This window comes from Podarcis erhardii (assembly GCF_964252035.2).
Source record: "Podarcis erhardii genome assembly, chromosome: 7".
NCBI classification, from domain to species: Eukaryota; Metazoa; Chordata; class Lepidosauria; order Squamata; family Lacertidae; genus Podarcis; species Podarcis erhardii.
The window spans coordinates 57,608,770-57,631,644 of record NC_138511.1 but is presented as its reverse complement, the minus strand read 5'-3'; the positions used below and the strand labels follow the sequence as shown (position 1 = coordinate 57,631,644).

Sequence of the window (22,875 nt, the reverse complement as noted above, 5' to 3'; positions counted from 1 at the left end):
TAAATAATTTCTTATTTTTACCCCACCCATCTGGCTGGGTTTCCCCAGCCACTCTGGGCAGCTTCCAACAAAGATTAAAAATACATTAAAATGACACACATTAAAAACTTCCCTGAACAGAGCTGCCTTCAGATGTCTTCTAAATGTCAGGTAGTTGTTTATCTCTTTGACATCTGATGGGAGGGCGTTCCACAGGGCGGGCGCCACTACCAAGAAGGCCCTCTGCCTGGTTCCCTGTAGCTTTGCTTCTCGCAGTGAGGGAACTGCCAGAAGGCCTTTGGCACTGGACCTCATATATATGGTTGGGGGATAACTTAATACGAAACGGTTTTTAATGTGGATTCAGAAAGGGCTGAACTTTCAGATATGGAGGCAAAGTTTACAATTGCACCTAATGGGAGCATAGCAGAAAGCATAAAGAAATGGGTGGGAGATAGAGGGAGTGGCTTGATTGACTGCCGTGCATGTGTGGAATGAAGAGACTGGGCACTTTGAGGGCTGGGACTCCCACCATAAGCTCCTCCCTTCAAAGGCCACATTCATACCATGCATTTAAAGCATTGTGATACCGCCTAAAGCAATCATGGCTCACCTCAACGAATTAAGGGAGATGTAGTTTGTGAAGGGTGCTGGGATTTGCTAGGAGACCCCCATTCCCTTCACAGAGCTACAATTCCCAGTGTGGTTTAACGGCCAGTCCCTCTTCTCAGGGAACCCTGGGAATTGTAGTTCTGTGATGGGAATATGGGGGCCTCCTGATAGCTCTCAGCACTCATAACAGACTACAGTTCCCAGAATTCTTTTGGGGGAAGAAGCCATGACTGTTTAAAGTGGTGCCATAGTGTTTTAAATGTATTGTGTGACTGTGGCCTCACACCTTTCTCTAATCAAAAGCAATGGGTTGGCTTCAAATGTGTTTTCTGATATGCAGTCTAAGGTACTATTTTATTCAGTCAGCTTTGCTATCGATAGTTGTCCCAGTGCACATTTATGTTGCAAATGCCTCTGCTGTTCTGCATGAACATGGTTACAGTAAATAGTGTCAGAGATTAAAACATCAGTAATAAAAAAACTTCCCTAAACAGGGCTGCCTTCAGATGTCTTCTAAACATCAGATAGTTGTTTATTTCTTTGACATCTGATGGGAGGAAAGACTCAAGAAAGACTGGTGTGGAAAGCTACTCAGAGGTATTGCAGAAAGGGAAGTGTTGGAATAATAGAGAGGGGAGTAAGATTGTTTCAAAAGGATGTTGAAATACCAGAGAGTAAACCCTGGTGGAACAACGTTTAAAGCTGCCTCCCACCTGTTTTTGTTTTTCTAAAAATGTGTGTCTTTCTCTTTGCAGTTTGTGCTCTGAGGCAACACTGCTGATCACCCTAGTGAGAGAAGATAAACCTCAAAAGATCCTGAGGTAATTATTTGAACATTATTCTACTCCCCTTGCGAAATGGAGCAGGACAGTCTTTACAGCAGGGGTGTGGAGAATCTTTTCCAGCCCAAAGTCTATATTCTATGGAGAGCTTTTCAGGGGCCACATGTCAGTGGCGGTCAGGGGCCAGAGGCATGACTGAACTGCTAGCCTGCAGTGAAAAGTAAGTTAATGAACTCCCGTAAGCCCAAAGCATCCATGGAAGAGGGAGCATGCTGCTTCTCTGCGTGGTTTGCTTGTTTTGCCTTCCTTCCTACCAATGAAGTTCTGCTTTGGTTGAGTAATTGACTGTATCCTTGCATCAGATGTGTTTTGATAACCCAGTCACTTCTGATGCAGACACACAGTGGAGGTTAACTCAGATGAGGTTGCCTGTTGCCACCCTCTGTGAGTTGCTTCTCTCAGCTTTCTGCCTTACTAGCAGCAGTCGTGCTCAGAAAAGAAACATGACTGACAGACAAACCAGCAAAAACAAGGGTGGGGGAGGCTTCTCTGAAGGCAGACCATGCTAACTCTTACACACATAATAACAGAGCATGAATCCAATTTTATTTTTATTTATAAATGCTGCCCTCACCTGTCAGGTGCACTGTGCTATGAAGTAAAGAATCTACCATAGAAGGGAAAGGGCTAGCTAATGCTAGATATAGAACCTGGAACTAAGGGTGGGAGGACCTGCCTATTTTGGTTCTCTCTGTTTCTCATTTTTCCAATCTTAAATTCAGTTCTTCAAATTTATGAAGCAATCTGCAAATTATTATTATTATTTTAAATCATGAAAATTCTTCAGCATTTATGGGCAATTTTTTCCTAATACAGAGGTACTTCAAGTTACAAACGCCTCAGGTTATAAACGCTTCAGGTTACAAACTCCGCTAACCTGGAAGAGTTACCTCGAGTTGAGAACTTTGCCCCAGGATGAGAACGGAAATCGTGTGCTGGCAGCGCAGCAGCAGCAAGAGGCCCCATTAGCGAAAGCACGCCTCTAGTTAAGAACAGTTTCAGGTTAAGAACGGACCTCCGGAACGAATTAGGTTTCTTACTAGAGGTACCACTGTAATCACCTTTTTGTATGCAACTTCTCAAAGCAATTTCTCCTGATAAAGTGCATATCTGTATATTTCCACCAATATATTCATTTTTATGCACCCCCTATGCATTTTTGCAAACATTGTTTGATTGGAGAAGTACATAGCAAAATTAGGCCGAGTGCAAATTTTCAAACATGGCAGGATCAATTTGCTTTTAACTGTGAATTGGATTTCTCCCCTTCCGATGCCTAGGACCTTCTGTACGCAAAGCAGATACTCTGTTAGTGAGCTTTGACCCTCCTTCCAAGTCATCTAGAGGATCTCTGCAGATGGACTGCCTTTAGAGATCACTGTAGTTCTTGACCTACCCCAAAGCAGCTCACTTGACTTGATTCCTCCTTTCTTCCAGCATGAAGCAGTGCTGTTTCCAAGCAAAACATCTGGCGGTGCTATCCTCTTCTCTGGGCAAGTGCCTTGCTCTGAGCAACTTCACGTGAGTTTTGCTACTTCTGTCATAAACACTAGTCCCATTCTGATTGACGTGAAACACTACTCTGGTTCCTTTAAGAACAGAGTAATAATAAGACGCCCTCAAAAGATTTGCTTTCTTTGTTCTTAGGTCAGCTAATAATGGCATGATGCTCAGCAGTGCAGAAGATCTACTCAGAGCCTTAAGGAAATCGGAGGGCATGCTAAGAATAGGGTAAGCATTTCTCTTCTGTCATCCAGTTGAATTCAAGCTGTCAGAGATTCCACTCTGCTTCTATTCTTTTGCTTAGGGTGTATCTAACAGTTACATGGGGTGCACAGCCACTGCAGCCCCTTGTCTCCCTAGTAACCTCTTGAAAACATGTTCTAAGATGTTGTATTTGGAATTTCTGTTGCTCTTGCAAATGTGGGTCATAAAAATGTCCTGCTACATCCTATAATTCAGCAAACACAGGTTCCCCTCGGCAGATCAGCAGACACAGTCCATTCCTCTGCATGTATTCTTAAAAGAATTCCCATTCAGTGGGATTTGCTCCCGTGCAACTGTAAGGACACCAGAAGAACCTGCTGGATCAGGCCAAGGGCCCATCTGGTCCAGCATCTTGTTCTCACAGTGACCAACCAGATGCCCATGGGAAGTCCATGAGGGGAAGCCTGAGCGCAACAGCATTCTGCCCACCTGGTATTTATAACCACTACTGCCTTTGACAGGGAAGACGGAATGTAGCTGTAGTAATTGGTAGCCATTGGTAGCTTTTTTCCTTCCATGGATTTCTCTAGTGCACTTTTAAAGCCACCAAGCTGGTGGGTGTCGCTGCATCTTGTGTTTGTCTGGGCAATTGTCTTGGGGACCTAACTCAAATCTTAGCTGGGGGCCAAATTCCACATTATGGGTGGGGATGAAGCACCCACCAAAACCAGGTTGCTTTTGCCTTTCTCCACATCTATTGTCACATCTGAGACTAAACTTCCCAGTACTTGCCTGGGAATAAGAATGGTCAGGTCAATCTCTTTCCAGCCTTCAACGTTCATATTATTTTTGTATGAGTATTTCCCACAAAACACACACTTTTATATGCATTTTACCTAATTATGCCATTATATATGCATTGTTGTACATTTTTAGGGCCAAGAACTATATTGCAAAATTAAGAAAATGGAAGGAAAGCTGGTTTTGGTTCATTTATTAGTTTGGGTAGTGCAAACCTAGTTGGTTTTGCTTCTAAATGCATATAAAACAAAACCCTCTGGCATCCCTGCTTGGGAATAAGCCCCACCAAACTCAGCAGGATTCAGTTCCGAGTAAGTGTACATAGAACTTTGCACTGTATTTAAACAGAAAACAGGCAAACAAAACCAGATGAGGGCTCACATGGGCCAATCTTCTAACAAAGCAACATATGTGTGTCCTTTGCATTGCAGCATTGAAGAGCCTTGGGTGAAAGATGAAAGCATCATTATCCTTCTGAAGTTGGCTGCAGAAGTCCAGGGAAACATCACAGCCATCACGTAATTAGTTCCTCTGTGTGCCTGCCTCCTTGAGTTGTTCTTTGAGGAATAAAATACATGGTTGGCAGAAAAAGATGGTGAACAAATCCTGTGAAAACCTTAAAGGGAGATAATTTTCGCCCTAAGAACATGTTTCTGTATTTCAACAGAGCTGGCCATGGATCTCAGAGCAAAGTCTGGATCAGGGATGGGGAACATGTGGCTCCCCAGATCTGGCTGGACTCTTAACACCCAGCATCCCTGAGCACTGACCATGTTGACTAAGGCTGATGGGTGCTGTGGTCCAAAACAGGTTAGGCTGAGGTGGGAAACTTGTCGGCTGGGGCTGACGAGAGTCCAACAACATCTGGAGGGTTCTCAGGCTCCCTGTTACTTTGCTAGATGCAGCCACTGTGGCATACGCTCCTCTGTGGTTGTGCTGGCTGGGCTCTATACTTCAAAACCTCTGGAGATGCCTGGCTGTCCTATGGGAAATGAATCCAGATCAAAAGGCCACAAAGTGTGTTGAAAAGATCTCCCTGGAGAAGATGGAGCTGGGTCATACCTATTGCCTTACCTCTGTCTTTGCCAGTGATTCCTGGATTGCAGGGGGTTGGACTAGATGGCCCTTGGAGCCCCTTCCAACTATACATTTTTATGATTCCTTGCATTCAAGCCCACACAATGCAAATATATCAGGGGGAGGGGCAACGTATCCAACGTTGGAGGTGGGGTGAAGGGCCCCATTCCACTTTCTCCACACGTTTCCACTTTCTTCTGCCATACCCACAAGTAAAGCATGAATAGCACTTTGTTCTTCAGTTTCTGTTGGGCAGCCTCTACAAGGCAGGGCAAACTTGTTTCAGCTTTCCTGATTTTTTCCTTCCATTTTTGGCTAGGCTAAGGAGAGACCAGGCGCTCTTCGTAGTGGAACAGGAATTTCCTCGTCAAGAGGAGAAAGTGGAGTCCGTGGTCAGCCGGTGAGGAAGTCATTGTTCTTTGGCTGGTGTGATGGTTGTCTATTGTACTATACCATGATCCCAGCGCTCATGACATAGTTAAACTTTCATTCATTCCAATGCACTAAAGTGGCCAAAGGACTACAAAGAAACCCTACATGAGGGTGGCGGTGGTGGAAATCAATTTTCAGCTTAATTTGAAAATCAGGGATCCTCCCGGTTTCCACGCCCTTTGTCCATGCATAGGCAACTTCTGCTTAAGCTGCCCTTCTGTGTTCTCTTTGTGTGTTATGTGTGTGTGAGGCCTGCAGGTTGCATCAGTGTGAACTGGAAGCCAAAGGAGTCTGCTTTCTACCCAAGCTCATTGAGAAATGTAGACAACTCTGGGCGTTAAAGTGAGTGTGTGGAGGGGTTTGTTTGCTTTTTGTTTTGATCACAGAGAGCTGCTTGCTGTGCTGCTGGCTGCAGCCAGACTTGAAATCACCAGACACTGGAAGTCTCCATGGGGTCTCTCTAGGGATGGATGGCATGGGAGGGTGTGAGGCATTGCCTTGCCTTAGCACTTAACCCCTCACAGGAGAGCTTTAAAGGGGTGACAAAATGAGACCATTTTGATGTTGTATGGCTTCCCACTTTAAAAATATTGTTCTACGTAGGCCCCCAATGACACATGCCTTTATGTAACAAGGCTGCCTTATTGATATATAGCTTTCTGCTTTCCCCAGCAACTACTTGTGAATGTATCACACCTGTCCTTTTGTCATTCCAGCTGGTCTCAGGTACAGTTCACTGATGCTGAAGCAGAAACCATCTCTGACACACTGCCACATTTTCCATCACTGAAGAAACTTGGGTAGGTGTGAATCGCTGTGTGCTCTGGATTGTGTATCTGTTGTGTGTCTCTGAGTGGCACCTTCCAGGATTTGAACCTCTCTAGCGTCACACGCATCCCCTCTTTATTGTGAAATGGTTTCATTTTCCACGCTGGGCTTCTTATACACAACTCTCTTCTGTGATCGAGAAACGCTTGAATACAGGTTTTTAGAGTTAAATACCAGTAGTGTAAATTTTTGCAAAGTCTCTCCAGCTTGGCAATTTAAAACAGGTGGAGTTCTGTATTATTATGACTTTAAAACTATCCTGTAGGCACTAAATAATATATGTAAACAGAAACCTATTTATGAAAAATGGTTCAGTGTCTCTAAGGGAGAGGAATGACACAAGTCCAAAACAGTGGGTGTAATTTACTATGCACATGCTAACCTTTGCAGCATATCTTAAAGTTTAGCAGATTTATCAGCACCCTCATCAAACTACGTTTCCCAATATTCCCAATATTCCCAATATAAAACTGGTTTAATCCAGACTCAGAGAATGAATGAGTTGCTAATAGTATATAGGAGGGGGCTTGGAACTTACGACTCACAAGCGTGGGGGAGAGAAATCTGTTCAGTTTGTATTTTAATGTAAACCAGTCAAAATTGTACTTTTTGAACCATAATGTGAACCAAAACACAGCTCTCCAATTTGTGCAGGGGTTGCATTCCTCGCACCTGCACATGCCAACAGAGCATGCATAAGCCCACCCTGCCCCACCCCTGTTCCGCCCTCTTCCAGGTCGAAAGCGACCCATGCATTGGCGGCCGCACGTCAGTTGGACGTGCACAAAATGGTCACCGCCTGTACTTTGCATTAAGATTGAGTGTTTATGTTTGTTTATGCCATGGCCTCTTGATGTTTTATAGCCACATGGTGACATCTTACATATATGTCTCATTTGCCACCCTGTGGTTGCAAATGACTGGGCCAGGTTACATTCAGTGGACAGAAAGCTGCTGACTACCCTAAACCTGTAATGGTTTTGAATTTCCAGGTTAACCTGTTGCAGTTTCCTTCCCCCCGGAATGGAGCACCTGGCTGAAGCATTGCATCAGTGCCACATGATTGAAGACATTGAGTAAGTTTGATGTCCAGTATGTGAGTGACTGTGATGGGCATCTCTTTTTACCCCTGGGTAAAATAAATCACAGGCCTTCTGAACACCGTCTCTGGAAAGACGGTGGCAGAGGGGTCAACAAGCCGGCTCACACACCCACACCCATAAAATGAAGGTACAAAATCAGTTTTGATAACACCTGGGCAACCACTGAAATCTTAACCTGATACCAAAAAGATGGCAATGTCAGTGTCAGATGCATCTCCTTAAAGAGGCCAGGCCAAAGTCAGGACACCATCATAGAAAAGGCCTTCCCCTTGGTGTCTACATTAACCTGCCCCTGCTTCTAAAGGGGCTTGGAGAATGGCCTCTACAGAAGCCCTTGACCCACTGGAAGACTGGTATCTGGGCCCCAGGCTCTTATTGCATTACTTTGGGTTGCCATTTCCTCTCCCTCCTGCACAGTTAGCTGCAAACTGAATATGTAACTCTGCTCCTTTCTAGCTTTTCCAAAAGTGAACTTGGCATGGATGTTCTGATGAACGCTCTGGAGGGAAAACTTCACCTGAAGAGCGTAAAGTAAGTGGCCTTTCAGTTGGCCTTAGGTTAGGACTAGAAGGGATGTGTAATGTGATCCTGTATTCTCTGGGGATCTGGAGCTCTCCCCAGACCCAGCCTCCTTCAGTAGTTTTGCATAGCTGGAGTGGGGTCTTGAACTCTGGTTGAAGGATAGAGAGGGGCGTGTGTAGAAACTAGCCTGTTCTACCAAGGTAAAATGGCTTTGCCTACTTTTGCCTTTAGCTCAGCCCACCAGTTGCACATGGCTCTCAGAAGGCTGCCCAGGTGGGACTGTATCCTTCATTCTCCACTTCATTGGGGTATCCTACTTGCATATGAGATACAGTGTGGCATAAAGCCACGTGGATAGATAAAAGTTTTTCTCCCTCTCTTATAACACCTGGAACACATGGACATCCAATGAAGTTGAATATTGGAAGAATCAGGCCAGATAAAAGGAAGTCCTTCTTCACACAGTAGAGAGTTAAATTACAGAACTCACTCCTACAGGATGGCCACCAACCTTGATGACTTTAAAAGAGGATTAGACAAATTCAGGGAGGAGAGGGCTGTCCATGGCTACTAACCATGATGGCTGTACTCTGCCTGCATGGTTGGAGGCAGTAATGCTTCTGAAGATCAGTTGCTGGGAACCACGGGAAAGGAGAGTGCTCTCGTGCTCAAATCCTGCTTCCCGGTTTCCCAAAGGCACCTGTTCTGCCACTGTGGAATATGTGGGCCATTGGCTTGATCCAGCAGGCTCGTCTTATATTCTTAATACAGGTAGGTAGCCATGTTGGTCTGCCATAGTCAAAACAAAATAAAAGAAAAAAAAATTTCTTTTATTTTGTTTTGATTATATTCTTAATGTTCATGGAGTAAAAGGTCCAGGCATAAACTGGAATAGAAGGCAAGTTCTGGACCTTGAACAAAGACCAGGGTGTAGATTCAGGACCACGGACAGTGGTCCAGCAGGTGAGGCAGAAAATCTCACAGCAGTGCTTTGGAGCAACTTTATAGCCTGGGCTGGGTAGTCAAAATGGAAGCTCTGCCCTCTGAGTGCTGCACCTGGCCAGTTAAAGAGCCAGTACTCCTTTTCTGCTGCCATTGGATTTTTCTTGGCATTGAGGATCCAAGGATCTGACTGACTGTAGCTACAAGAGCGGCTGCCAGAGGGTCCAGAAGCCACCTTAGATGTGGGTCCTTGCAGGACCTGCTCTTCAGGATGCCTAGAGACTCTTGGGCTGGGGTTTTGTTTAGGAGTTTATATTGCAGTCAAGATTTAACTGTGGATGTGCTCGGTTTTTGCTGCTCTTGGTATTATGCTTTTGCATTTTTATTAGGCATTATGTGGAGGTTCTTTTATTGTATGCTTATTGAGATGTTTTCATTTCTTGTTTGTAACTTCTTGAATTTTGTTAAGTTTTTGTAATTATGTAAGTTTTTTTGAGCATGGTTTAAGTATGAAAAGGTGGCATACAAATAAATAATTTGCAGCATTTGTATCAACAGGGGCTGGCCACAAAGGCTATGTTCCACCTCCACAGTCGGATGCATTATGCAATATCAGTTGCTGGGAACTTTAGGTGGGCAGAGTTCTATTGCTCTTCTGTCCTGCTTGTGGGCCTTGCAGAGGCACCTGGCTGGCCACTGGGAGAACCAGATGCTGGACTAGACGGGCCATTGGGCTGATTCAGGGGGCTGTTCTAATGTTCTGACAATGATATTCTTATTTATCTCTTAGCCTTGGCTCTCTGAATCTCAGTGATGCAGATATCCTCAATCTGACCTCCAGACTCTCAGCAATGCCTCTCCTGAAAAGACTTATGTAAGTATGTCTATGGGTAGAGGTTTGATGCAACAACAAAAGATATTTATTTTGTTCAGACCTGCCAGTTTCAGTGGCTGGCAATATGCAAGAGAACTTTAATTTGCCCAGGCCAAGAAATCGGGTAGCGCCTTACCTGAAGTTGGAGCGAGTGCTGGGCCAGAATCCATCGTCCAATTTTTCAAAAGTTTTCTTCCCCTGTGAAATGGGCTTCTGTTTACCGGCCTCATTCTTAGGGTGCTTTAGAATTTATTTAGATTAAAAAATAATAATTTTGGAAGGCATGGGGTTGGGCTAAGGAATGAACACAGAAGAAATTGATGTGGATAGGACATTGATGTGCACCCGTCCATTCCCGCTGTGAAGGCCACTGTTACCCAGCATAAAACAAGTGTTCTGAGAAGCTTTCACCTTTTGGGACCATTCAGAATAATTGATTCATGTTTCATATTTCATGACTGTTTTCCAGTTTGAATAAAAACCGTCTTGGTGGTGAGTCCTGTTCACACCTTGCACAAGTTTTGAAGAATGCCATTCACATGGAAAAGATTGAGTAAGTTCATGTTTTCCGCTCATGTCTGCCACTTTAACACATCCCCTCCCAACGTCCAGCTTCATTGTCAGAATTAATAATGAAAGGAGAACATGTCTTAATTAATTTTCTCTCTTTTTTCCAAAGCAGTGGGTGGCAGAGGGGCACTGGGATTACCTAGGCAGCTGCTAAGAGGCAAGGGGGGGGCAGTGGGGCACTGGAGGCGTAAGTAACTATCCGATGTCGAAAAGCAGGTATCGCTAGATCAAGTTACTCAATTTTATTGCACTAGTTAAACTAAATAGATTTAATTGGGTTTTGAAACAGTGAAATGTTCTCTGAAGCTCAACATACATGAGCCAGAACATAATGTCATGAACGTGGGGGATGTTTTCTTTAATCTTACGAGTTGTCGGGTTTCTTTCAAAGTTTGAGCCACAACAAGATTGATGATGCTGGCATAAAAGAAATCGCTATGGCCATTCCAGAAATGCAGAGCGTGAAGCAAATCGAGTGAGTTTCTTGTGTCTGTATCAACCCAGTGAGGGACTACAGATTGTAGTCTGGGCGGAGGAGGAATTCCTGGTCCTCTGCCCACCCCACCAAATCCAGCTATCACAGATTAGCTACAGTTCTGTGATATGAAGCGGCTTCCTCTGTTGTTGTTCCTCTTTCAGTCTGTCTAGCAACAGCATTGGCTCTGCCGGTGGACAGTGTTTCGTGGAGGCTCTGAAGAACAGCGAGAACCTGGAAATGCTCAAGTAAGCACAGACCTTCTCCTGGGGATTTCATCAATTCCCTTTCAAAATAACCAGGTTCCTCAGAAAAGCGTTTCCCCAGGCTGTTCATATGGGGGGCTGGCTGTTGAAGAATCCACGCCCACACCCATGAATATTCTGTGAAATGGCGTGTTCCTTTCTCCTACGAATGCAGCTGGTGCCACCTCCAGGTTTGTGGGATAGATTTGGGCAAGGAGCCCTCAGTGGGCTCCCTCCTCCTCCTCCCACCCATCCCCAGCTCATGTGTGCTGTCTTCCTCTGGACCGGAGTGCCTGAACCCCAGCGATGGTGCGCAGAAGAGCTTGCAGGACCAGAAACTGCACTATCAAAATGTTTCCTCGGTCTGATAATCTGATAATCCTCAATTTGATAATCTGATAATGCTGATATTCTTTAATTGGACTTGGGGTTTTTTAAAACCCATGTGCAACAGGTTACTCATGCTACGTGGCTATTTTATAGTTCAGTTTCAGTTTTTCAACTTTTAATTTTAATATCATTGTTCATTGTTATCATTGTTCTCTCTGTTTCATATACATTATACAACTAATTTTTATTTTTTTTTAAATTTCTCAATAATGTTTCACATTGCACTTCCTTTCAGACTATCTGGGAACAATATTGGAAACGAGACGCTGGAAAAACTGGCTCAGGTTCTGCCCAACTTGCACTGCCTGAAGGTCCTTCAGTAAGTATCCTGGTTCAGGATGGACAGATGGGTCCAGTTTTCACCTGTGTCAGAGTTAGGCGAGTTTTTTCCTGCCTTCCCTCATTTGGTCTGTTCACCACACTCATCATTCAGCAAATGTACAACCTGTGAGCCTGTGTACACAAATAGTTGAGCTGTACAAATCAACATGTGTTCACCCTTTTCGCACAAACGCTAGGCAAGGGACCTCCCCACTTAACCATCCTCTTCTTTCCTCAGCCTGGCATCCTGTGGCTTTGACTCAGAGGGAGTGGTTTGTTTGGCCAGAGTCCTCTTCCATTGTCCGCAAATAGAGGAAATCAGGTGAGTGCAGCTTGTAGGGAAGGAAATTAAAACAGGAAGGAAAAACCAGTCACACATGGGCTCTTGACATAGAATCATAGAACTGTAGAATTGGAAGGGATTCCCAAGAGTCATCTAGTCCAAGCCTCCTGCAATGCAGGACTCCTAGCTAAAGGATCCGTGACAGACGGCTGTCCAACATCTGTTTTTAAAACTTCCAAAGATGTCCCTTCCAAGGGAGTCCATTCATTCCACTGTCAAACAGCTCTTACTGTCACAAAACATTTCCTAATTTTTGGTTGGGATCTCCTTCTTTGTTGTTTGAATCCATTGGTTCGGATCCTGCCCTCCAGAGCAGCAGAAAACAAGCTTTCTTTGTCTCCCATGTGACATATTTTGGAAGTCATCTGCCAGTCAAAAAGCAATTGTGAATGTTATCTTCCAAGTATTATGTTCTTAAAACAAACAGCATGATTTTAAAATAAAAATAATAAAATAGTTCAATCTGATCACCTTTCCTGTTTTTTACCTTGCAGTTTGTCCGAAAATAGCATTGGGCACAAGGGTGCCATGGCACTTGCAGAACACCTGCCACAGCCCTCCTCACAACTCAGGAAGATTGAGTAGGTCCACACCTGTTTTCATTTGGTTTAAATCTAACTAAGCCATCTGCATTGTGTTTGTGTGTGTGTGTAAGCTTTTTGTACACTATAGTTTTGTGGGTCTTTGGCTGAAAAGCAACAGATAAATAAATAGCACCATAGTGAAGGAAGCTGACTTTATATCAGGTTAGGCCATTTATCCATCTAGCCGAGTAGTATATATTCTAAGAAGCCCCTCACCCAAGCCTTTTAACTGGAGATACTGCCAGGGATTAAACCAGAGGCCAGGGATTGAACAAGAGTGCCCCGTTTTCTATCCAGGTTTCAAATCCATCTTTAATATGTCCTGTTTTTTCTTTCTTTCTAAATCTTTATTGACTTTTCTTGCCGAGTATACAAAAAATAAAATATAAAAACCAATCAGAACACTCATAGTCCACCAAGCCAAATCAAAATGTAGATTGGGTGTCTCCCCACAAACTCTGGCATTACAACAAAAGGAAGAGAGTTGGACATCATTTTAGAGACTCAAAATAAAAATTAGTAGCACCGTCAAAGTTTAATGTGCTGTTTTTGCCTCGGCATTTATAGTTTTCAGGCTGGCAATAAACAATGCTTGGGGGTCGTATCCAGCCGCATAGATTTCTGAGAGGCAGGTGGATCACAAAAGTTATGAGAGGGCACCATCAAAAGTACTTTTCAGTTTGACTCCCCTCAAATGTCTGGTCCCCCCCCCCCCAGTTAACTTTCGTGCTACAGCCAAACTTTGGTCCACCTGCGTTTGAAAGAAGCTGCCCTGTTTATGAATACAAAGTTGTGTTCAGTGTGAACTGAGGAGCAAGGCTAATCTGTTTTAAAATAATAAGGAAGGGTGAACCCTAAGAGAAGTTTCCCCCTCTCACAAATCTGCTCTTTTGAGCATTTCACCTGGGAAAGCCACAACTCTAAAATTAGTGTGAGAACTGGTTTCCATTATGCAATGTGTTCTTTCTAGACTGAAGGTCTGCGGCCTCATCGACTGCACTTCTAAGAGTCTCGCCCTTGGTGTCAGCCAGTGCCCCCTTCTGGAAGAGATTATGTGAGTACTAGGGGCTGCTGCCCTTGCTTCCTCCACTTACAAGCCACACCTGCCCTCCAATCCCTTTGCCAGCCCTCTTTCCCCCACACCTGGCCAAGCCCTCCTCCCTTTGCACCTCACCCTGTTTGCCTATCCCCTCCCAGGTTGTCCCAAGCTCCTCTTCATCCCTTGCAGCTTGCCACAACCACCCCCTTTTTAAAAGAGGGGGGAGGTGCTTCAGATAATGGTTTTCTGAAGTGTCTCCCCCTTTGTTAAATCTCCCTGCAACCACATTAAAAAGATATTTAGCGTCTCCCCCCTCCCATCTCAGCCCACGTGGGCCATCTGCCACAGTGTCGTTATACTGGAATTGTTGTGCCCACCTATCTACAACCATGCAAACTGCAGTGTGACAACAGCCTTGCCTTTTTTTGTATATAGAAAGATAAACAGACTTGTGGCTATGGCTCGTGGCCCAGAACTAATCTGCCCATTGCTGACATGGATGCTCCTTTCCATGTTCAGTAGCATCTAGATCAGGCGTGAAGAACCCCAGGCCATGCCTGAATTAAACCCAAACAGATCCACCTCCGGAGGACTTCATTCACTGCTTCTCTTTGTGCCCCCTAATTGCCTAATTGATATTCACCAGGAATATCACAAAGAAAACATTTGTTTGACACAGTCTTGCCAATACAATCAGAGAACGTATTAAACAAATGCGCTTGATTCAGGCCTTGTCTAGAGAAGTAAATATTCAACCAAATGATTAAAATTACATGTTTCAATTTAAAAATGCATCAGAAATTGATATGAGGCACGGGCAGAGCAGTGGCTCATGCAGAGACAAACAGGCAGCTACCTCTGTGGGTAGATTATTCTCCTGTGCTTTGGGAGTGGTAGAATGATCTGGCCACACCCAATTCAGACACATGGCAGAATGACCCACTTCTAGCAGGAGCTGACTAAAATAAGGCAAAGATCAGAGCAGTCAATCATGCAGAGAAGCAGCAGGCAACTCTGTGATTCAGTGAACTCACGGAGAGCCTGTGTTTACTTTATTTCTCTTGCAGTGTGCTCATGTGCTGCTGCTGCATCTTCAATGTGCTTGATCTTCAGGTCCCCACTGACTCAAACACCTATTGAATTCATGCCTAGTTGGGTTTTCAGCCATTAATCATTTTCCTCATCTTTAGCCTGTCCTGGAACAAACTTGGTGATGAAAGTGCTTTGGAGCTGGCCAAGGTTCTCCCTCGGATGGCAAAGTTGAAAGTACTGGAGTGAGTACAAGAAAACATCAACCCAGAGTCCTTCACCAAAAACCAATTAGAGCCTAGCTGAGCTTTCTTTCTTTTGTGGGGGGGATGTTGATAGTGGGATGAAAGCTTAGGAGGAGAGATTTTCCCAGGGGGCAGGAAGAAAATATTGGGTGTGGCAGTGTTCTCCAGGAGAGCAGCAGTATTCTTTTTTCTTTCTCTTGAAAGTTTTTTCTTTAACTCAGTTGCTCTGCTCTCACCTGCCAGAGGCAGAACAGCACGTGCAAGAAATCTTTTAGCATGACAGTAAATAACCTCAGGAACTCCCTGCCCCTTGATAGTTTGTTGGATAGTTTTTGACATCTGCTGGAAATGTTTTTGTATGTGCAGGTCTATCCAGATGTGTACTTTTATTATGTGCATTTGTTTTTAAAATTCATGGATTTTATCTACATTCTGATCATTTTTATTGTCTGCTGTTTAAAATATTTTTTACTGTTTTTTATTTAAAAAAAATCAAATATTTTCTTGAAATCACTTAGAGATTCTTTCGGTTGAGCAGTATATAAATATTGCTAAATAAGGAAATAAATGGTGCCCATTCCTCCACCTGTCAAAGCACTTAGTCCCTAAGCGCATTCCAGATACTTTGGTACCTTAGGCACCCCCCAAAAAAAACCCTTGTCCTCTTCCCTGGCAGTAAAATACAACAATAATAAATGAAACAACTCACACTTGGCTGCCTTTTCATGGCACCCCAAATCTACTTCCTGGTGCAGCTGCCTCACTCCGCCCTATGAGAGTGACCTGCTGTTTTCCTGGTAAACTGAGAATGAGCTTTATTAACCATCAACCCCCAAATTTGGGATCCTCTCCAAACTGGTATCAAAGTTTTGTACTCATTTTGTGCCATTTTGTACTGCAAACCCCCCATTTTGTACCCCCCCCCCAACTGAGTGATCAATACTTACAAATCTAACATGTTGGATTTTGGGGTATTACCAGGGTTCATAGTTAACACTCAAAAGGTATTGGGTATTACCAGGGTTCATAGTTAACACTCAAAAATCCAACATTGTCAGATTCATAAAGCTCTGAGAATGGGCACCTGGTTGGCTCGAGTGCTGGACCAGATGGACCTTTGGCCTGATCCAGCTACAGGCCTCTTCCTATGGAGGAGGAGGAAAGAGAAAGAGCACCCTTTTGGTCCTGAAAGATGGGGATGTGCCTTGAGGTATATACTTTGTATAGGACAATGGCTTGAATGTTTTTTTCCAAGCCAAATTGCTGGAGATGGAGAGAGTGAGTGTGTGTGTGTGTATATATGTGTGGGGTTCTGAGTCGGTGGCACACCCACTTTGACCACGCCCACTTTGGTCTCGGCCATCCCAGGAATTGGCCAAGAGTAAGGATGGTGAACCTGTGGCACTCAGGATGTTGTTGGATTCCAGCTCCCACCATCCCTGACCACTGGGAATGCTGACAGAGTCTAACAATGTCTGGAGAGCCAAAGGTTCCCCAAATCTGGCTACGAAGGGATACAGGCATTGGGCCCAGAGGGGTTCCCCATCCCTGCCCTTAAGTGGCACTAAATAATTTCTGACTTTTTTGTTCTGTTCAGGAGAGGCAGCGATCAGTTTCGCATAATACTTAGCCTAGTTATATATTTGCTTTTCTTTGGCTTCTTTTAAACAGTCTGGACAACAACTACATCACTGCTTGTGGGGCCAGAAGGCTCACAAAGGCACTTGCACAGTGTCGAGGAATTCAGATAATACGGTGAGTCCTCTGTGAAAGTTACATCAGTTTCCTAACCACTAAGAGGTGCCGTGTTTATTTATGGTGAGCAAGACTAGTAGGCTCCCTGGATTAACTACTTAAAGCTCATAGTTGGACCTGGAGACCCACCTTTAGTCCAAACAGGATTATTACTAGTGCTAGTATTGTTTTGATTTATTATCCACCTTCACCCTAAGGTGTCAGGGCAGCTGGCAATGATTTATCTCACTGGAAAGCTGCCGGAAATTGGAGAAGTGTCCAACTTTTTATTAAGTAACATTTTTATTTAGCAGAATTTATCTACGTGTTAGGGAAAGACCTCTAAGCAGTTTACAACACTAAAATATTTGTTTAAAATACAAATAAAAACAAACATTAAAAAACCAACTACATTTAAAAAAAATAAGTGGAAATGCTAAAATTACATGTTGGTAGGGCAGCTTGCTGAAACAAAAAAGCTTTTATCAGGTGCCAACAGCATTCCAGCAAAGGTGCCTGCCTCCTGTCAATGGGCAGGGAGTTCCATACTTTCTCTCTCTTTGTCTTTTCTAGTCTGTGGCACAATCAGATACCGAGCAATGTTGAACAGAAGCTGAGGAAGGAAGAGCCGCGGCTGCATTTTGCCTTCTTTTGATGAACCAACAGGAAGGGAATCTGGCTCCTGCCAGGCATGGTTTTGCTGCTGGCCAAGGAAAAGAAGGAAACTGAGCAGGATTCTGGGCTAGCACATAGGTACTGCAACTTCTAAAGAGAAACAGAAGCTGCATGATTATACTTCATCCTCGTGGCCAGAAATGAGCAGCTTCTGCTTCTTCTGCTTCTTTGGCGACCACTCGTAGCCGAGTAAAATTGTCTTCCATGAGCACGGTATTAACAGTGAGTCCGTAAGTGACTGTGGAGGCCAAGTCAGGATCCACATGCCCTTCCACAGGGGGGACGTAGGTTTCTGGGCGGGAGTTGGTCATGGTGAGGGTTTGCCAAATGTAAGCAACAGATTACAAAAGAGTAGAACTCTCACTTGGAGAAGCAGGATCTTTGCCTTGGCCTTGGGAGCATCTTGCAAGAAATCCCAATGTTCATCTGTGGCAACGCTGAGTCTGGGCTATGCTTGTTTGGCAGTCTTCCATCAAGGTGAATACTGATTAAGAAAAAGTGGATCCTGCAACGTGTATTGTGGACTCTTGTTTGTTTTTGCCTTATTTATTTTACTGGTTTTTATTTTGCTTGCATGGAAGAAAGCTGTGCACGGGGGGTGGGGCGGCTGCACCTTCAACCAACCTTCTGACTTTGGAGACTTCACCAGGATGAACCCAGTTTGATGACTGCTGTCACAAACAAAAGGAATAGAAACTTGCAGGGCATTTAAAAAATGAAAATAAAAGCAGAGATCGCCAGGAAGCTGGATTCTGTACCTAGTATCACCTTTTACCTTTTCCTGCACGTGTGTAGAATTCCACGCCTTCTTAGTTTTCAGGACGAATAGGGAAGAAATTCAATTCTCTGCATTTTGCAATGCAGTTCTCCAGCCAAGCAAGTTGTACGGAAATGAATATGATTGGGGTAAAGTGTGCATGAAAATGCATATATTGGTGACAATGCATTTTTGCTTTGCAAAATTGTTTATATTAGGCAAAATTGTGTATGAACATGTATGTTAGGGAGAAACTGTTGATGAATTTTCATGAAGACTTTTTTTATAAAAAAATGCAAATGGCTTTAGAAATGTGGAGAACCAAATTTAATATTGGAAAACTGAGAGAAACCAGAATGGACAGATATGCCCATCCTTAGTTTTCACATATCACAACCATGACCATTCATTACTGTGGTTCTTCAACCGCTTGGCTTGGATACAGTAAAATCTTAAAACACCTTCCTGTTTTAAAGATCTTGCAAGCGGGGTTGATGGTGAGTAGAAATCTACAGATTCCTTCAGTTTCTTGACTGATTAACTAGATATTCCCACTAGAGGGCACTGTGTCCTTATGGAAATCCCAGAGTTTTTCCAGTTTAAAGGTAGGTGTGGTCTACAGAAGAAAACCTCAGAACTTGATGCAGTCTCACTCAAAATCAGCGCTGATGCTGGTGTCACTTCTTCTCAGGCAGTGGAGGTGGGAGGGCAGGTGGGGGCAACGATAAGGCAGCACTTCCTAAACTTTACAGATTGTGGACAAGATGGATTGTTTCAAGAGGTGGCAAAGAGATATCTCTAAATTTGTCTGGCAGGGCAAAAAGCCCAGAATAAAATTTAAAATATTGACTGATGCTAAAGAAAGAGGAGGGTTTGCCCTGCCAGACATGAAGTTGTACTATGAATCAGCAGCATTCTGCTGGTTGAAAGATTGGCTACTTCTTGAGAACACTTGACATCTTGGACCTGGAAGGGTTCAATAATGCTTTTGGGTGGCATGCATATTTGTGGTACGACAAGGTAAAAGCTAATCGAGCATTCAAAAACCATATTGTCAGGAAAGCTGTGTTTAATGTCTGGACAAGATATAAAGACCTATTGGAAAACAAGACCCCAAGGTGGTTATCACCTATGGAGGCTAAGGCTTTGAAAAAACTCAATATGGAGGCCAAATGGCCGAAATATTGGGAGATACTAGAACAAGATCGAGACACATTGAGATTGCAGAGTTTTGAGAAACTAAAAGTGTGAGATTGGTTACACTATTATCAAATTAGAGAGGCCTTTAACTTGGATAAAAAAATAGGCTTCCAGGTGGAAAAATCGAAATTAGAAACAGAATTGTTAGAACCTAAAACTAAGATACTTTCGAGAATGTACAACTTGCTGCTAAAATGGAACACTCAGGATGAAACAGTTAAATCAGCTATGATTAAATGGGCACAGGACATTGGTCATAACATTATGTTTGCTGACTGGGAAAAGTTGTGGACCACTGATATGAAGTTTACGGCATGTAATGCCTTAAGAGAAAATATTATGAAAATGATCTATAGGTGGTACATGACCCCAGTCAAGCTTGCAAAAATCTATCACCTGCCTGATAACAAATGTTGGAAATGTAAAGAAACTGAGGGAACATTCTTTCACCTTTGGTGGACATGCCCAAGGGTTAAGGCCTTCTGGGAAATGATCTATAATGAACTAAAAAAGGTATTTAAGCTTACCTTTCCTAAGAAACCAGAGGCCTTCCTTTTGGGCATTGTCGGCCAATTGGTGCCAAAGAAAGATAGAACATTCTTTATGTATGCAACAACCGCAGCAAGAATACTCATCGCGAAGTACTGGAAGACACAAGATTTGCCCACCCTGGAGAATGGAGGATGCAAGTGATGGACTATATGGAATTGGCAGAAATGACTGGCAGAATCTGAGACCTGGGAGAAGAGTCGGTGGAAGAGGAATGGAAGAAGTTCAAAGAATACTTACAAAAACATTGTAAAATGTTTGAATGTTAAAATGATGTTGGATATAAAGATAACATGGCATTAGTGACATGGTAAAAGGAAAAATGCAAGAATGTTTCAAAAGAAAAGGGTGTAAAGGCCGAGTAATATCATGTCGAAATTAAATAAAATGATATAAGGGATTAAGTTATAAAGAACATGCAAGAATGTATTTAAAAAGAAAGGGAAAATAGAAGACATAATAGGTTGGAAGGTATAATATTGATTAAGATTTGAAAGAGGGTAAGGAGCTGCTAAATTTGATTGTGTAAAGGGGAATGCAGGAAAGGGAGACGTGAGGAAGTCAGGAAAGAGGGTTATAAAGATAAGAATTCAAAAACTAATTTTTCTTTATTCTCTGTTCTTTCTTATTTTTTCTGTCACATTGTGTTTTTTATCTCTGTTGGATTATGTTGTTTTTTATTGTATTTCTTTGTTGTTTTGTTTGATTGCAATATCTGTTTTATTATATAAAATCAAAATACATATCTTTTAAAAAAAAGATAAGGCAGCACTTCCTGTTTCGCCTCAAATGGCAAAACGGGACACACCGCCCCTGATTCCGGTGGGTTTTAGTTCCTTTCCAGCCTATCAGGTTTTGTCTATAGTGCCTTATCTGATGTGAGCCCACCCACAGCAGGTTACGTAACTACACCTGAACCTCAGATGCTCTAAAACAGGGGTGGCTAACCTGTGGCTCTCTAGATGTTGTTGGACTCCAACCCACCTGCCCCAGTGGTCAAGGATGGTAGCAGGAGCTGTGGTCCGCCAGTGTCTGAAAAGCCACAGCTTTCCCACCCTGCTCTAAAACCTTTGACATGCAGGTTTCCTATAGATGCAGCTTGGGATGTGTGAGAAAACCCTAAATTCCCAGCAATGCGATTGAATCCCTGTTGCGAAATGCCAACAGCCAATAGGTGTCAGATGTATCCTGTGCCTTCTTTCCTTTTCCCTTTCTACTGGCTACTGAGCTACAATTCTGTACCAGTTGCTATTCTTAGTCTCCACTTTTGCCCTTTTCCTACACAAAGATCAAACACAGGCTGGATGCTTGGACATTGCCTACAGACAGGCAAAGAGCATTGTAGGTTCTGGCCTTTTAGCCTCTGTTTTGTTTCTGGTTTGCTTAGGTAAATGCTGGAACTGAACTTTGCAATACAAAGAGTTGGAGCACTGTTAGAAGATGCGGCTACTTGAGGTAGACAGGCAGACACCAAGGACATGGCAGGTGGAAGTATCATCTCTCTCTCTTTGTTGAGCTGGGAGCTGGGAAATTACATTACAAACCCTTGTTTGCATTTGTGGCTAGGATGGTGCTGCTTCTGTTCAAATGTTTCGTGCCAAAGAAAGTGGTAATCAGCACTAGAATTTTGTGCCATAATTCCCTGCAAGAATTTCCAGATAAGTCTGTTGCTTTGAATAGGTTTGGTGGAAAGATAAAAGGAGGAAATGCATCACCCTCTGGAAAGTTTACAAAGAACTGAGCTAATGCATTTGCTGAACAAATAGTCAAACCTTGGTTCTCAAACAGCTCCATTTTCGAAAGTTTCGGCTCCTGGATGCCGAAAACCTGGAAGTAAATGCTCTGGTTTTTGAACCGTTTTTCAGACCCTGAACGTCTGATGCTGCTTCTGCTTGAGGGCAAGAAACTCTTGCAACTAATCGGAAGCCATGTCTTGGTTGTTGAATGTTTTGGAAGTCAAACTGTCTTCCGGAACGGATTATGTTTGACAACTGAGGTTTGATGGTAGACATTTTTGGTGGGACTCGCTTGCTGCTGTTGTTTGCATCTATCTTGAGAGACAATGGAGTGTGCCTCAGGGTGGGGAGTGAAGTTAAACCGCTGCGTTAACAGCACTGAAGTGACCTCCCTGGGGCACAAGCCTGGGCAGTTTGCATGGAGGTCCTGGGCTGCCCAGATGACAAGACCCCACTCCGGGACTCTATGACGTAGTCCAAAAGAAGTCAGAGCAATGCGTTTGCCATCAGCTTGGCTACAGGAGTTGCCGGAAGCTGCCATCCAACCATGTTAGGGACTCCACTCTGGATTTGTGTAGCGTTTACTCCTTAGAATTTTCTTCTCCCAAAGATATCCCGCAAGACAGCAGAAGTTTAGGATCAGAGTTTTCCAACGAATCTTAAAGGGAGTCAGTGTGCTATTGTGGAAAAAGACCAGGACGAGGGAGAAACCAGGGAAAGAGGTCCTGAGGGCAAGAGCAACTCTCCCTTCCTGTGTTTCCCAGCTATTGGTTTTTAGACGCATTCCTCGACAGCCCCCTCCTCCACTAATTTGTTTAGCCCTCTAAGTTGGCGGCCATCGCCGCCTCCTGTGGGAGGGAGTTCCGCTGCTTAACCGCATAGTTAAGCAAAGCAGGGGGCTCTGCGCCGAAGCTACGCGGCCTTCGGTACTCGGGAAAAGTCCACGTCTGTTGCGCCATCAGAGGAGACGTCCCGCTCCGCTAGGAAGGAAGCCTCCCCCCGCCGGACTTTCCTTCCGAGTCCCGTTCCAGTCGGGCTCCGGCTGGTGACTACGAGCTTTCCTTGCGCCGCCCCGAGGGGCTGCCTGCCTGGGGCCTCGATCGGCGCAGAAGTTGAGTATCCCGAGCGGCGGAGGGAGGCGGGACGGGCGGCCCGAGATTCCGGAGATTTGGGCGCCTCCGCCCCCCGGGAGGGGCCGAGCTCCCGCCCGCCCGCCCGCCCCTTGCTCGCCCGCCCGCCCGCCTGCTTTCCGGGTGGGCGCCGT

At 44.1% G+C, this 22,875-nt stretch overlaps 1 protein-coding gene across 2 annotated transcripts in view; it reads left to right on the top strand.

The window, feature by feature from the left end:
* NLRC5 (NLR family CARD domain containing 5) overlaps window positions 1-18,113 on the top strand; it is a 53,757-nt gene extending 35,644 nt beyond the window's left edge. For both annotated transcript variants that reach the window (XM_081872413.1, XM_081872414.1), the window contains exons 30-49: window positions 1,347-1,412; window positions 2,871-2,954; window positions 3,081-3,164; window positions 4,373-4,459; window positions 5,338-5,418; window positions 5,709-5,792; window positions 6,167-6,250; window positions 7,271-7,354; window positions 7,838-7,912; window positions 9,636-9,719; window positions 10,189-10,272; window positions 10,681-10,764; window positions 10,929-11,012; window positions 11,635-11,718; window positions 11,959-12,042; window positions 12,558-12,644; window positions 13,618-13,701; window positions 14,877-14,960; window positions 16,632-16,715; window positions 17,268-18,113. In XM_081872413.1, coding sequence (XP_081728539.1) covers window positions 1,347-1,412; window positions 2,871-2,954; window positions 3,081-3,164; window positions 4,373-4,459; window positions 5,338-5,418; window positions 5,709-5,792; window positions 6,167-6,250; window positions 7,271-7,354; window positions 7,838-7,912; window positions 9,636-9,719; window positions 10,189-10,272; window positions 10,681-10,764; window positions 10,929-11,012; window positions 11,635-11,718; window positions 11,959-12,042; window positions 12,558-12,644; window positions 13,618-13,701; window positions 14,877-14,960; window positions 16,632-16,715; window positions 17,268-17,349 — 1,654 coding nt within the window. In that variant the 3' untranslated portion in view covers window positions 17,350-18,113. The remainder of the gene's footprint in view (window positions 1-1,346; window positions 1,413-2,870; window positions 2,955-3,080; window positions 3,165-4,372; window positions 4,460-5,337; window positions 5,419-5,708; window positions 5,793-6,166; window positions 6,251-7,270; window positions 7,355-7,837; window positions 7,913-9,635; window positions 9,720-10,188; window positions 10,273-10,680; window positions 10,765-10,928; window positions 11,013-11,634; window positions 11,719-11,958; window positions 12,043-12,557; window positions 12,645-13,617; window positions 13,702-14,876; window positions 14,961-16,631; window positions 16,716-17,267) is intronic.
* Window positions 18,114-22,875: the final 4,762 nt, after the last annotated feature.